General features: G+C 37.1%; 1 protein-coding gene and 1 non-coding gene across 3 annotated transcripts; one reads left to right on the top strand and one right to left on the bottom strand.

Moving 5' to 3' along the window:
- The first annotated feature begins 1,148 nt into the window (after positions 1-1,148).
- On the top strand, positions 1,149-12,386 carry LOC120156091 (mRNA cap guanine-N7 methyltransferase 2-like). Of its 2 annotated transcripts, none has more exons than XM_039167506.1 (10): positions 1,149-1,408; positions 1,832-1,944; positions 2,644-2,715; positions 2,815-2,924; positions 3,807-3,929; positions 4,061-4,153; positions 11,164-11,232; positions 11,320-11,408; positions 11,491-11,588; positions 11,996-12,386. In XM_039167506.1, the coding sequence occupies exons 1-10, from the start codon at positions 1,228-1,230 to the stop codon at positions 12,182-12,184; spliced, it is 1,137 nt and encodes a 378-aa protein (XP_039023437.1). In that variant the 5' UTR covers positions 1,149-1,227; the 3' UTR covers positions 12,185-12,386. The 2 variants fall into 2 exon arrangements, with proteins under 2 accessions (XP_039023437.1, XP_039023438.1); XM_039167507.1 differs by having other exon boundaries at positions 1,153-1,408; positions 1,850-1,944; positions 11,996-12,379.
- Positions 12,387-12,642: 256 nt separating this feature from the next.
- On the bottom strand, positions 12,643-12,716 carry TRNAI-AAU. The gene has a single exon. It is a non-coding gene; the product is annotated as a tRNA-Ile (tRNA).
- Positions 12,717-15,104: the final 2,388 nt, after the last annotated feature.

Below are 15,104 nucleotides of genomic sequence, written 5' to 3'. Positions count from 1 at the left end.
TTGTATTTTGTGTTTGGTTGGTTTAGCAGGAATGTAAGATTACCGTGTTTGGTTAAAGAAATAAAAGATTATTGGAATGTATATTTGATCAAATTGTCCTTATTATATATTTGTTTTTTTAACAAATTGGAAAATATTTATATATATATTTTTAAAAAATTTAAATTCATAAAATTTATATAATTTTTTTACAAAATTGAAAATATAAAAAAGTTTAATAAAAGGGTAAAATTTTATTTTAACCCTTGAACTTTATATAAAATTTTAATTATAGATTTTTTTTGTAAATCTAAAATAATTAAAGGATAAATTTGTAATTTAATTTTCGTAAAATTTTTATTATTTAATGACAGAATAAATATATTTTTGAAAGGAAAAAAAATTAAGGGCATTTTAGTCCAAAACGTCGGTAATCCAACAATACCTAAGTAAATGGAGGTAATGACATTCCCGGTAATATACCCCAAAAAAATCACTATTGGTAATGTAAAATTACCGGAAATGACATTCCTGACCAACCAAACGGGAGAATGTGGATTCTATTCTCATAAAAATTTCACATTCCTCCAATCAAACGCACTCTAATTCCAATCTTATACCCGTGTGAACCGTCGTCGTCTTTGTTTTTGATGTAACCGCAAGACGACATAGTCAACCAACAAATCTTAGTTGACGATTTAAACCTAGCAAACAACAATCCCAAAATTGCGATATAAATGTGTCTTGATGACTCTAATGACGAACACGACGATGGCCTACAAAGAAAATGGCAAGGACAGTGATTGTGGTCAGCAAGAGAGATGATGAGGTTAGGGTTTTTGTTTTATTTATAATTTTAAGGAGATTAAAGTTTTTTTAAATATAATAATATTTTTAAATAAAATATTTAAAATTATATGAACGTGAGATGTGTTATTTAATAAATTTTTTTAATATCTGTTATAGTTTAGACATTTAAAATAATAATATTTATAATATTAAATATTTAAATTGATAAAAAATATTTACGTATTTAAATAAAAGAAATTATAATTTTAATATTTTTATCAAAAAAAAAAATAAAAGCTCAAAATAATTAATGAGGTGATGTTAATATAATAAATTTTGACATCATAAGCATTGTTTAACCAACCTATGCTTTTACGGTCACCATTTTTTACCTGCTCCAAGACCACCCATTTGACTGAAGTGGGCGGCAAGAAGAAAAACGGAAAAACAGATAAAGAAATGAGTGGTTATCCGGTTCCCGGAGCCGAGGCGGTTCACCATAGACTCTACGAGTTCGCTAAAACCGCCCTCATCAAGATCTTTGTCCACCCATATGCCACCGTCTGCGACTTGTATTGCGGCGGTGGAGCTGACGCTGAGAAATGGGATGGACCTCAAATCGGCCATTATGTTGGAATAGGTATGGAATTTTCACGAACACCCTTTCTTCCTTTATCTTAAGTAAATTTCACTGTGAAGGAAACACAAGTACCCAATCATGCAATATCAAGTTAGGGTTCTTTTGGTTTGGTTGGTAGTTTTGCTATTTTGTTTTTGCTTTTCCTAATGTGAATTGGAAATGCTAACTATTGAATATATAGGTTCATAGTTCTCGACTTATGGTTAAGTTTATGTGTGTATTGATAGATGATGGTAATTGTTGAAATGGGTTTGAATTGCTTATTTTGATATGCAATGATTCTTGTGATGATTGAATTTCTTGTCCGTAGCAAGTCTTCAGTAATCTTGCCCTGGAGAATGGAACCATGAGTTAAGGTCACGATAGGTTGGTTGCGATTTGTGTGAATTTATGTATTTGTGGTGATTGACAGTAAATGTTAAAAATGGATGTTAATTGCAGATGTTGTGTCATCTGGGATAAATGAAGTGAGGGAAGCATGGGAGAGTCAGCGGAAAAACTTCACTTCTGAATTCTTTGAGGCTGATCCTTGCGCTGTGAGCTTCTTTTACTACACCCCATTTGGTGAATATGTTCATGTTTTTCCATGTGTGTATGAATATGTAGATGTGGAGCAATCCCCCCCTTAGAAACTAGATGAAATTTATTTGATGCTCATTCAGGTATCAATAAAAATGTTATGGTCAATGTTAAACTTATTATTTTCTTTACCTTGAGTGTGTTTCAGCAATCTTAGTACAAATTTTCCTTAGGAGGCATTATTCCTCATCTTTATTGCACAATTCTATCCATTTTGTTGATAAAGATGGAAATGTTGTTTTTGGTGGTGGTTTACTGTAGAGGACTTGACCCATTCGTTACTTTGTTGTAAAGGCTGAAAACCACTTTGATCTCTGCTTTTGATCTTTGAATGAAACCGCCTAGTCTTATTCAGTTGACCCTATTCCCATATGTAATGGGGTGAGGGGAGGTAAGGTAGTAGGCTGCCCCCAATGCCAAGTTGAGAGCAGCTTCCGTAGAAGACCTCCGGCAGTCAGAATTATGAATTGCCCACTGTGGGACTCGATCCCACGACCACAGGTTAATAGCCTTTGACAGGACTAGACTAAACCGCTTAGTCTTATTCAATTGTCTAATATTCTGGTGAAAGTTGCAGTTTAGTCTTAAACTTTAGAAAGGTTGAATCTGTTCAATGTTTTTCTCCTCCTTCCATTGACTGCATATTCCTTTGACAGGACAATTTGGAAACCCTGTTGCAAGAGAAGGACATTCAGGCTGATCTTGTCTGTTGCTTGCAGCATTTGCAGGTACTTTGTATGTAGTTCAAGTTTTAAACATTGAGTTTTGATTTGTCATGAGAACAAATGTGATGAATCTGAAGCGCATTTCTATTCTTCTACTTGCAGTTGGGATTTGAAACTGAAGAGAAAGCAAGGAGACTTCTCAGTAATGTGTCATTTTTGTTGAAACCAGGGGGTTATTTTTTTGGTATCACTCCTGACTCATCTACCATATGGTATGAAATAGTGATTGGCAAATACCTATGTTTCTGGATTTTTAATTATCTTTTTCTTTTGGTTACTGCTTCACCTGTTTCTGGTATTTGATGATTACTCAAACGTTTTAGTTTGCTTTAGTTTCTTTCTAGTTAGAAAATTGTTATTGCTATTATCTAGTTGATTTCTTCATACATATCCCGATCAACAAACATAATCATGTGCAGACCAGAAATTCAACTTCTAGGAGAGAGGGTCCCAATTTTCAACAATCGGTTGATGTTAAAACACTTAATGAATAGAGAAAGATGAGTTGTATCACACATGTCCTTTATTTTTTTCAGCATGCTCTGCTCTCTCCTTGCACTTGAGCATGCCCCACATGTAGATTATGGATCTACAAGATCATTGTTGAGATCTATATGCATTTTTACCAGCTTAATATAAGAGCAAGAATGTTAATGTAAATAATAATATATATAGGCCTCCGATATGCTGATGTGATTTAGATTGCCTTCTGAAATTTCTAGCTTCCAGTAGTTTTGTAACATTCAGATTCGCCCAGAACTAAACTTCACACTTTAGATGTATTGATGGAGAAGTTCTGGTTTCAATTTTGGCCATTTAAGTTAGGGAACCAGCAGCAATGCTGCATCATATAGGTCATTATGTCTTTTATTATGACCAAGGTTGGTTGATATCCTACTTGATGATGAGTCTAACTTTTTGGGTGATTTATTTATTTATTTATTTCTGTTATACTTTTAGTTTTAGAAGTTACACTTGTATCTTTGGGTGTGCGAGTGACCTTGTGTTCATTTCCATAGTTTCCATGAGATATTGCCTTCATGGAGTTGCCATATGGAGAAAAGCATAAAATATTTGTTATTATGGATGTTCAGGGCAAAGTACCAGAAGAATGTTGAAGCGTACCACAACAGGAGTAGCAGTATGAAGCCCAATATCGTTCCCAATTGCATTCGGTCTGAGAGTTACACAATCACCTTTGAAATTGAGGAAGAAAAGTATGTATGAATTTTAGATGTTTCTAAGTTTTTTTTTTAAATTATAATATTTGGTTTGCTCTTCATAAAATAAAAATGATCATATTTGGGTTATTTATTGAAACATTTTTGCATCATTCTATTGAATCCAGGTTTCCATTGTTTGGAAAGAAATACCAGCTGAAATTTTCGAGTGATGTCTCTGCTGAGACCCATTGCTTGGTTCATTTTCCAAGCTTAATCAGGTTGGTTGTCCTCTACTGATTGTACCTTAAACTTAACCATACTTTTTTTTGATAGGAAAAGTAGGTCTCATAAAAACCTCCTTCTAAGTAGCCCTTACCATGAGGTCAGAACCTACTAGGGGAAGGAGGAATAGAGAACCTTAATATATTGATAATGTAAAAATTACATAAAACTAGAACCACTCCTTTAAGATACATAAAACTTAAGCACACTCTTATAACGCCTTGATTAAAAACCTCCGAACTCAGTACTAAAAAAGTGACCCACTACCCAATCCCCTCCTTTGCAAGCAAATCTGCCTCGCAATTACATCTTCTCGGAATCCACCTCACAATGACCTCATACTCAGAAACCGCATCCGCAATATCCTTGACAAAATTTAAAAGAAAAGGAGGAACTGACTCCTGATATTTCAACCACTCCACAGCTAGCTTGCAATCAGATTCAATAATAAGCCTTCCCTTCAATACCCATTCTGATGACACAAAGATGTCTATTCCTCTTTTGATAGCTTTTAACTCTGCTAAAATAATAGGAGTAGGCCCTATTTTTTCTGAAAACGACATCAATTTAATCCGATTCCAATCTCTAAGAATGCCCCCAATTCCTGCTAACAACCCAACCCTACTAACTGCTCCATCCACGTTAAACTTAAAAAAATCGACTGGAGGAGGACTCCAGTAAACCACAGGCCTGTTCGAATCAAGAGAAGCTGAAATATTATCAGCCAATGAAGGATCACCAATTAGAGAGTCCACTTGAATAGAGGATAAAGGATACTTAGCTAGGAACCATTTCGCAAGCCTTAACCTGACTGTGAAAAACAATGAGGATGTGTCCAGCTTGCCTCTTTCAAAAACAATTTCGTTTCTCATCTTCCAAATCGACCATAAAACAGCCCCCGGAATAAACTTCCACATATTAGAAAATGGCCTAAGAACAGACCATGAAATTATAATTGATGAAGGATCAGTAGGTAAGGCTAACTTGATACCCCAGTAGGCTATGATTCTGTTCCATAGTACCCAGGAAAACTGGCAGTAAATAAACAGATGCTGAACTGATTCCTCTGCTTGATTGCAAAAGGGGCATAGAGAGTCCTCCCCTAAGTGAACCCCCCTTTTCTTCAATTCCCCTCTAACCGCTACTTTATTAAGTGATAGTTGCCAAAGGAAAACCTCTACTCTAGGAGGAACCAGACCTTGCCAAACACATTTGTTCCACCTAAAGTTATCCTCATCCACTGAGTAGAAAGATTTCGTGCAAGCTTTAACGGAATACAAACCCTCGCCCGCACCAACCCAAAGCATGCAATCCTCCAAAGATTCATTTAATTTGATAACATTGAGCTTGTCCAATAGATCAACCAGCTGAGCCACTTCCCAATCGCATAGATTCCTCCTAGTCTTAATATTCCACTCCCAACCATTCAAATCAAAACTACCAAATTCAGCAACCTTACCCCCTTGATTTGTTGACAGAGCAAAAATCCTAGGAAAAAGAACTTTCAATGGAAAATCCCCCAACCATGTATCTTTCCAAAAGAAAATCGAATTGCCATTCCCAACTTGTAACCTCGCATGAGATCTAATGCATCCTCCAAAGAAATCATCCTTCATGTAGCTATTCACAATACCTCTCCAAATCCAAGAGTCCTTATGGGAGGAGACTTTATTGACATCCATAGAAAGACAACTAACACTATGTTTAGAACATAAGAACTTTTTCCACAAAGATTCTTTTTCGTTGGCAAACTTCCACACCCACTTTCCCAATAGTGCTCTATTAATAAGCTTCAAATCAACAACTCCTAGACCACCTCCACACTTCGGTTTACAAATTTTATTCCAACTCACCCAATGCATTTTCTTCTTTCTTCTCCTCCACCCCATAAAAAATTCGCCATCAAAGAGTTTAATTTTTGACAGATTTTAGCTGGAATCTTGAAAATAGCGAGATAAAAGATAGGTAAAGAGGATAAAACCGACTTAATAAGCACCAATCTACCGGCCATAGACAAAGAAGAAGCTTTCCATCCCGCCAATTTCTTATCAAAGTTAGCTAGGACTGGCTCCCACAGTTTCTCACAGTTTCTTTTAGCCCCTAGCGGAAGGCCTAAATAGACTGTCGGAAATGAACCAATAGAGCAGCCAATGTCCCTAGCCCAAATTCTCAGTGTGTCCTCCTCCACATTAATACCATACAATTTACTCTTAACTAAATTAAGATGAAGCCCCGTCATAAAACTAAAAATCATCAACACTCGTCTAACGTTTTTAATTTGAGTGATGGAGGCTCGACAAAAAATAATTAGGTCATCCGCAAACTGAAGATGGGTCAAATTGAAACTGTTTTGCACATTTCCAAAAGAAAACCCTTGAAATAATCCTAATTCCACAGCTTTATTTAACATCATATGAAGGAGTTCACCAACCACATTAAACAAAAGAGGAGAAAGACTACATCCTTGTCGCAAACCTTTAGCAATATGAAACTCTTTTGTAGGAGACCCATTCAGTAGAATAGATATAGAAGCTGTAGAAATACACTTATTTATCCAAGAACACCACCTTTCTCCGAAGCCCATCTCCTTCATAAGCCTTAACAGAATCTGCCAATCCACGGTGTCATAAGCTCTGCTAAAATCCACTTTGAAAACAACCCCCTGCAGCCCTTGTTTCCTCCAATAATCTATGCCTTCATTTGCTAAACAGGCGCAATCCAACAATTGCCTCCCCGGAATAAACGCAAACTGTGTAGGGCTAACAATATCTTTAACACAAGAAGAAAGTCTTTTCGAAAGAACCTTAGAGAGAATCTTATACAAGCTGCCCACTAGACTAATAGGTCTATAATCTTCAATACTCTCAGGATTACCTTTCTTTGGAATCAAGGTAATAAAAGCATGATTCACTCCATGAACCCACCGCTTTCCATTGTAGAAATCTGAAAAAAACTCCATAATCTTCACCTTCAACAAATTCCAATACTTCTTGTAAAAACCCATTGTGAAACCATCCGGCCCTGGTGCTTTTGCACTATCCGAAGATGAAATTGCTTGCCACACTTCTTGCTCTGTAAACACCTCTTCTAGAGAATCACTTTGAACTTGAGACAACTGTTTAAAATCAAAATTCAAGCCCTCAACTTCCAGTGTAGTTTTTTCATTATATGCATTCTTGAAAAACTTAAACACACTGTCTTTTATCTTTTCTGGATCCGAAATAACTTTGCCTTTAAAATTGATCGAATGAATAGTGTTGAATCTATTCCTTTTCAATGCACTAAGATGAAAAAACCTTGTATTCCTGTCTCCATCTTTAATCCATCTGTTTCTAGATTTTTGAAACCAAATTCTCTCCTCAATCCTTAACAGTCTCCATAATTCCTTTTTAGACTCAATCAATTGTGCCCAATCCCCTGCAGACTGCTTTCCACCTTGACACTTTAAATCCAGACTGTTAATTTTAATTTCCAGCAACGAAATTGACTCTGACAGCCCTAAATGTCCACTTCCAGACCAGTTTCTGATTTCATTTTTTGCACCCTGCAGTATTCTGAAAATTCCACCACTATTGTTCTTCTTCTCTTCTACTTCCAGTGAGTCTGCAACTAAATCATCAAAACCTTGTTCTTCTAATAGAAAATTAAAGAACCTAAAAGGTTTTGGACCCCAATTTGTAGATTTATCCTCCAGCAAGACTGGATTATGGTCTGAAATAGATTTCGGTAAAATCGACTGCACAATGTTAGGGAAAATCTTAAGGAATCTTGCGCAGATAAGGAACCTATCCAATTTCACCCATGTTGAAGATTCTCTATTACTGCACCAAGTGAAAGAACCTCCTGACATAGGCAAGTTAATGAGATTGGCTTTTTGTACGAATGACCTGAAAATATCCATAGTATGCCAATTTGTGATTTGCCTATCTTTTCTTCTGAATCAAGATACGCGTTGAAGTCTCCCCCTAGACACACTGGTAAATTTAGAGCTCTAACATACTTCAGCAACTCCCCATAAAAAACCTCCTTCTCAGCTTCGACTGGAGGCCCATAAACATTAATAGCTACAAACTCCATAGAACCATGCTTAGATTTTCCTACTAACGCCAGAAACCTACTATGCACAAACTGATCAATGACTTGAACCACGTTCTCATTCCACAATGTAATCAATCCCCCCGATGACCCCTGTGCTGGAGAAACCAACACCCCCTTTAACAAGTTACCTCCAATCCTTCTAAAAATCGCCCCATGGCATCTTTCCAACTTAGATTCTTGAATGAAAAGAAAAACTGGTTTCGTCTTCTTGACTAACCTTGCTGCAGCTACACACTTCTCCCTCCTCCCAAGACCCCTAATGTTCCACGAAATAATACTAAAATTATTCATAAAAAAGAATTACTCCCCCTACACTCAGCTAAAACTGAGCAGCCTTCATCCACCCCTAACTGCATCTGTCTCTTGACCAAGACATAATAATTTATCAATAAAAGCCTCCTTCCCTTCCTTAAATGAAATACCTAACATCTCACACACTTCCCAAGTATCCACTGCTTCCTTCAGTAATTCCACAAAAGAGGAAGAAGAAGCAGTCGAAATATTAACCAAGTCAATAGCTTCAGAAATTAAGGCTCTCCTCTTCCTTCTCTTCCTTCTCTTTTCATTTCCTTTCCCTGAAGCATTCACAGAAATAGCTTCCACCCTTTCAACACCATCATTACAAATGGTAGGGACCGTAGATGTATTCTGAAAATCGGCAGAACCATTGAAGTCCTTATCTTGTCCCTTTCCAATACTATTCGTAGGAAACTGCTGTATACTTCTAGGAACAGAATTGTTCTGCTTAAGCTTCGGAGAAGCCATGGGACAGAAGACATCATCTTCAATAGCTGGACACAACCATATTCTTCTATCTCTTGACCTTTTATAAACTCGGGCATAGCGTCCTCTTCCCCTTCTGCCAACAGGAGCACTCCTAATTGACAAACCTATCATAATATCTTCATCTTCCATATCCCCATTTTTTCCTTCTTCTATTGATACACTTCTTTCTTCTGCAAAAAATTCAGACAGATTCTGCTCCTTATTCTTGTTTGCTAGCCTAGCCCAATTCAACTTCACAGCAGGGCCAGCTGGAATAATTTTAGTAACAGGAGAATAAGCCTCCCAATTAGACTCCGAATGGGCTGAACTCTGGGCTGCAACCTCTCTCAGCCCAAGGCCTGCAAACTCCCCCCTGGTATTTAATTCAAATTCAAACTTGTCTGACACCCCATTACTATTGGGCAGAGTGTCTGACTTATTTTCCAAATCCTGATCTCCACCTTCTTCTAACGTCCTCCTTTCTTGACTTTTCTGAAGCCACGTGTCAACTTTTGACCAGAAACCTTCCGCAGAGTTCTCCCTGTTGTCTCCTACCTTATCTTTGTTTCTACCATCTTCCTCCTTTGACACTTCGTCATTGCAGTTGCCAAATGACACAGTCTGCCTCACGTCTCCATAAGCTTCAGAGAAAGCATTAGAGCTGGATCCCACATTAACTTTAACTTTAAACGATCTGCCATAAGATCCTACAATAACAGATTCTTGTACATCGAACGGACTTGCCACCCTTAGCAGCATTCTAGCCGAAGAGAGGTCATCTCTGTTTCTTGTTCCCTCCGGGATACAAACAACCTTTCCCCACTTTCCTCCAAGCTTCTCTAGAAAAGGAATACTCCAACTAAGAAGCGGTAACCCAACCAACTCGACCAAGCAATAAGCCAAAGGGACTCCATCTTCACTCAACAATGGATCTACCCAATCAAACCAGCAGTAAAGTTTCTCTCTAAGACTCGACCACGCCTTCAGGAACTCTTCATTTGTATTGAAGATAATAATGCATGCGTTCCTAACATATCCCCACTTTACTATCTTGACCTGGAACCCCTCTTTTGCCAAAGCTCGCACCACCATAACAGGCTGAAATGTATCTTTAAAAATCCCTGTTAAGGAATTTTTCACCCAGCAAAAATCTTCTGAAGGGATGTGCATATCCCAGACATTTCTTACTCCTTTTGCTTTCTTCTGACCTTCCCTGTTCACCCTTCTTTGTTGATCCACACTCCTACTGTTATCCACATTCACAACCTCCTTATACGTTCTGCCATCTCTCAAACTTCTCGGTGACTCCAAGTCAACCTGCTGTCTGCCATTAGCTTCTCTACATGGCTTAATTCCTTCCAGCTGAGATCTTTTAACCTCTGCATCTCTCTTCCGGCCCCTCTTATACTTAGCCACCCCCACAGTGACTCTCTTCCCATCAATCAACGTTCCATTTACATTCATAACTGCTCTTCTGCAACCTTCCTCCACCGCATATTGCACAAAAGCAAACGTTGATGACTTATAATTCGTTTTAACCATAAAACTTGGGATAAAGACCCTCACTATTCTACCATAATGGTTGAAAATCTCTCTTAACTCACTTCTGGTAACTCTCTTACTAAGATTTCCAACAAAAACAGTCCATTCCTCACCGGAGAATGAATGACCAAACGCACCCGCTCTCTTTCTCTCTCTACTTTTCTCACTCATGGTCATACCCCACTGTACTTAATTTTAAATAACCAACTAATGCATCTTTTCCTCCTAAGACAGCACTGTTTTTTAAAATTTCACAACACCAAATACTCACAGGCTAGACTCTACATCACCCTCATATGGATCATACAAGGTGAATTTTCCTTCAACAACTAATCTTTTTTTTTGACAAAAAAGGTTATTAATGTTTAAACTTAACCATACTACGTCCTGGTATGCTGTTTTTAGAGTATGGTTATAGAAGCTTGCTTGGCAAGGTTAACTTTGATTTTCCTTTTCAGACTAACCTTTCCCATTGGAAGTTTAGCGTTTATCAATTCATCAACTTTTAATATCTTTTGTTTAATCGTATAAATATGTTATCCCTTGTATTTGGACATTTATGCAATCCACCAATCGACGTCTAATCTGTTGTGCAACTCAGGTTGGCCCGAGAAGCTGGTCTTGAATATGTGGAGATTCAGAACTTAACCGAATTTTACGATGATAACAAGTAGGTGGAATCTTTATTCAGTTTTTCCACTATTGAGTTCAACAACTGCTTTGTTGTTCTTAACCATTAATTCTGATTCTTTCTCAGATCACTGCTTTCAGGCATGATGCTGAATGCTGGCCCAAATCTTCTGGATCCACGGGGGAGACTTCTTCCTCGATCTTATGATGTTTTAGGTGATTGCTCTCTTACCTTTCTTGTTGGTTCAGCATTTCTTGTTCAGGATCTCACCCTTTTGCTGCTGGTTTCCTTTTGCAGGTCTCTACACAACATTTATATTTCAAAAACCTGACCCAGATCTTGTCCCCCCAGTTGCAACCCCGCTATTGCCAGATGGTAGTTACGACCACGACGAGGCAAGTATTTCCAACATTAATCTATTAGATCCGTAAGCATCTTTCCCCTCAGAGGCCTCTAGTTCAGTATTCTCATTCAAACTTCATATAAGAGATGCCATTGACCTTAGTTGGACTGCATAATTTCTGCATATCTTGAAGGAGGGGTGGATTATACTCTTCTAAACATGGTTGTCAATAAGACCATTAGGCAGTATGGACTATGACAAATCGGCAACGCCTTTTTGTTCGATAGCACTAAGCTTCATCTCATAAGATTTATGTGTCCGTCACGAACCACTGAATTTACGAGACATTCAGATTCAACACTCACTCACTCCCTCCTAGTCCTAGTCCTAGTGCATATAGTATAAGATTCATGGATATACTTGGTTGTATATTTACTGTATTCGGTTCCGTTGTTCCAGAGCCAGTGGGAAGGGGTTGGATGGGTAGAAGAGGAGAAGAATGGACAAGCGGAGCAGCCGCCTCCACCACCACCATCAGTTCCAGCTCTGGCTCCACCACCTCCGCCACATGGACTAGGGAAGATAAGTGAGCAGAAGGGGATCCTGGGTCCTGGCCCGGCGGAATTGCGATTCTCTGAAGCACTTTGACTTGGGAAGTAGCAAAGAAAAGGTGGGAACTAAGTAGGGGCTTTGACTGGTAATGGAAAGTATGAAATAATGGCTGTATACTGCACGCATAGGTTCACTTGAATGAAGTTGTCAAATAGGCCTTGTGCTTCTAGTTTTCTCCACTGCAACGTTTATACAGGGTCATTATGTTTTTTACTTTCCACCATTCAGTTTTATATTTAGAATATACCCAAGTTCTATGTTGCAATATTATTAGTCAATATCGACCAAACCTGCGGTATAGCGGTAAAAAATATCGATTTACTAGTTGATATTGGATTTGTCTCGTATGACCAATCTCCTTTTTCTTATAAAAATTATCATTTTAGTTCTAGTTGGTTACCCTATCCTCCAGCAGTAGTCCAAACAATGTCCAACATACTGGTTAGCCGTGAGGGAAACGACAACGTTTGGGAAAAGTGTGAATTTTTAAAAAATGGCCCATGCAGGTTTCGAACCTGCGACCTTCGCGTTATTAGCACGACGCTCTAACCAACTGAGCTAATAGGCCATATGTTCTGCGATGACGAATGTTTTTATATAATTAAAAGTACAGTTTAACAGATTGAAATAAAAATGTGTACGAGAAGTTGCAAATTATGGTAAACGCTAGAAAGGAGGGCTTGAACCTACGAACAGCCACACGCTTTAACCAACTGAGCTATTACAGCTTTTTGCTTTTAATTTCAACTAATGTTTATGTTTTGTTCTATTGAGATTATTTGTACATATACACAAGGGAGTAAGAATCTTTGGACTAAGTGAACGATTATGGTAATTAAAACTAATAAATATTAAATTTACGTAAAAATAAATAAAATTTTACATTAAGGATAATTTAGTAAATGTATTTTTAAATAATTATATATTTTCTTCGCTAAATATCACAATCTTATACTCTATGAAATCAACCAAATAAAATAATATTTTCCATAGTGTGAGTACATTGCATGATCATATTCTTAAAGTTAATCTTGTATCCATGAACTAAATGCATCCGAGAGATGTGACCACATATATTTATAAATAACTACATTATATTCTTAATAAGTAAATTCAAATAAGACAAATAAGAGAAATGAATAGTCACCAATCTGATGAAAAATAGGTCTGAAAATTCAATCAAGATTAAATATCAAAGAAAGGAAAATAATAGGATAATTACATATAAAAAATTACACATTTAATTTCAAAATCATATACTAAATAATCAAATAATTAAATTAATACACATTTTTATTAGTCAATTATTATATTTAATATGAACATAATATATTTTATTATTTAAGTTTATAATTAAATAGGATATCTTGTTAAGATTGAGCATTAGTATCTATTGTAATTATACTTAAGACAAATTACATTAGTAAGACACTCAATTATTAAACCGATGATAAATAATTTATATTTTTAAAACAATTATAATTTAATCAGTTAATAAATAAATATTATTACACTCTACTGCTTTAATTCAAAAGTCTAACCTGACTTAGTAACAAAACTCCCCAAACTATGCCAAAAAAAGCATATAGATAATTCACTGCATCAAAACAAATTTATAGCGACGTTTTTTTATCATGGCTTAACTCGTATACGAGGCCGCGAAGCCATAAATAGGGTTTTTTCTATGTTGAACATTCTTATGGGTACGGTTTAATTCTTATCTTCAAGCTCAATGATCTTTACCACTGATGCATTACCAAGCTTCTGGCACACGACGACTCGATATAACACCTGACGCCTTCCCATGATCTAAAGCAACCTTTAAAACTGACTCATTTGTGCCACTCTTCGACTCCGCCTGCAAAACAAAAGCTTTATGAGATTCATATGATACTATGCTATAGTCCCAGAAAAATCTGGCTCCCGAATGAATCTTACCGGATGTCGAGGGTCGGCCAGCATTGGGAAAAGGCCTCTGACCATGAGGGATTGCCTTGCCTGCGACAGATCAAAGAAGAGAGAGAGTGATGAAGAGACTAATTTCGAGTTTTCAACTAAATAACTACAAATACTAGAATGAGGATTATTCACATCTAGGAAACAGAGTCATTCACATAGGGAATGTGAAAAATATAACCAGTAGCATACCTCAAAAGCACCGGAGAAAGACCAGCGTAGTTGATTTATGTTTAGCCGAGGGATGACAACAGATATCACAGGCATCGACGGCCTGTACTTTACAGTCAGCCTGCATTAGTACAAAAATGTTTGCAGTTGCAAATTAGCAGTCAAACAGAAATAAAAGAAGTATAAGCATATTATTCGCGTGTCATGAAGAAGATCAATATGCAAAAACATGTAGACCCCCCCCCCCCAAACCCCCATCATAAGCATTTGCATATAGAGGCTTTCTCACATTCACACGAAGTGGACACATGGTAATAAACGTAAGCTTGTTGCTCGTCCCGATGAAGTGAAGCAAATAATTGCAGAGGCTTTGACCTTGATAGCTGCTCGTACCTGTGGTACATTAAACTCACTTACAAGAGGGACAAGGCATTACCAGTATCATGTAAACCTATTCCAAATAGATTGATGATCCTAAGAATGGCATATCCAAATTATAAGAAATCGCATAGAAGGTGCAAATATGGAATTTACACCTTCCAAATTTGTATTTGGTTGGATTTCTAACCATCTTCTTATCTTATAATGAACATAAATGAATGAGATGGAAAAAGATAGGATAGAGAATCCTTTGATGAATCTACCTGTCCCCGAGGTAACTGTTCTTAATATATAATGCCTTGTTTTAACTGTACTGCATGGAAAGACGGCAAGAGAAACAGTTCAAAGGAGCAAGCATCAAAGATAAATACCGCAGATGAAGCAATGGATTCCAGATGAGTCATTGGTTCTCCAACATATTTGACAGTTTTCTTGAAGTATAAATCTT

Source organism: Hibiscus syriacus, unplaced genomic scaffold (genome assembly GCF_006381635.1).
Source record: "Hibiscus syriacus cultivar Baekdansim isolate YM2019G1 unplaced genomic scaffold, ASM638163v2 tig00111213_pilon, whole genome shotgun sequence".
Taxonomy (NCBI): Eukaryota; Viridiplantae; Streptophyta; class Magnoliopsida; order Malvales; family Malvaceae; genus Hibiscus; species Hibiscus syriacus.
This window is presented reverse-complemented; position numbering and strand designations above follow the sequence as displayed.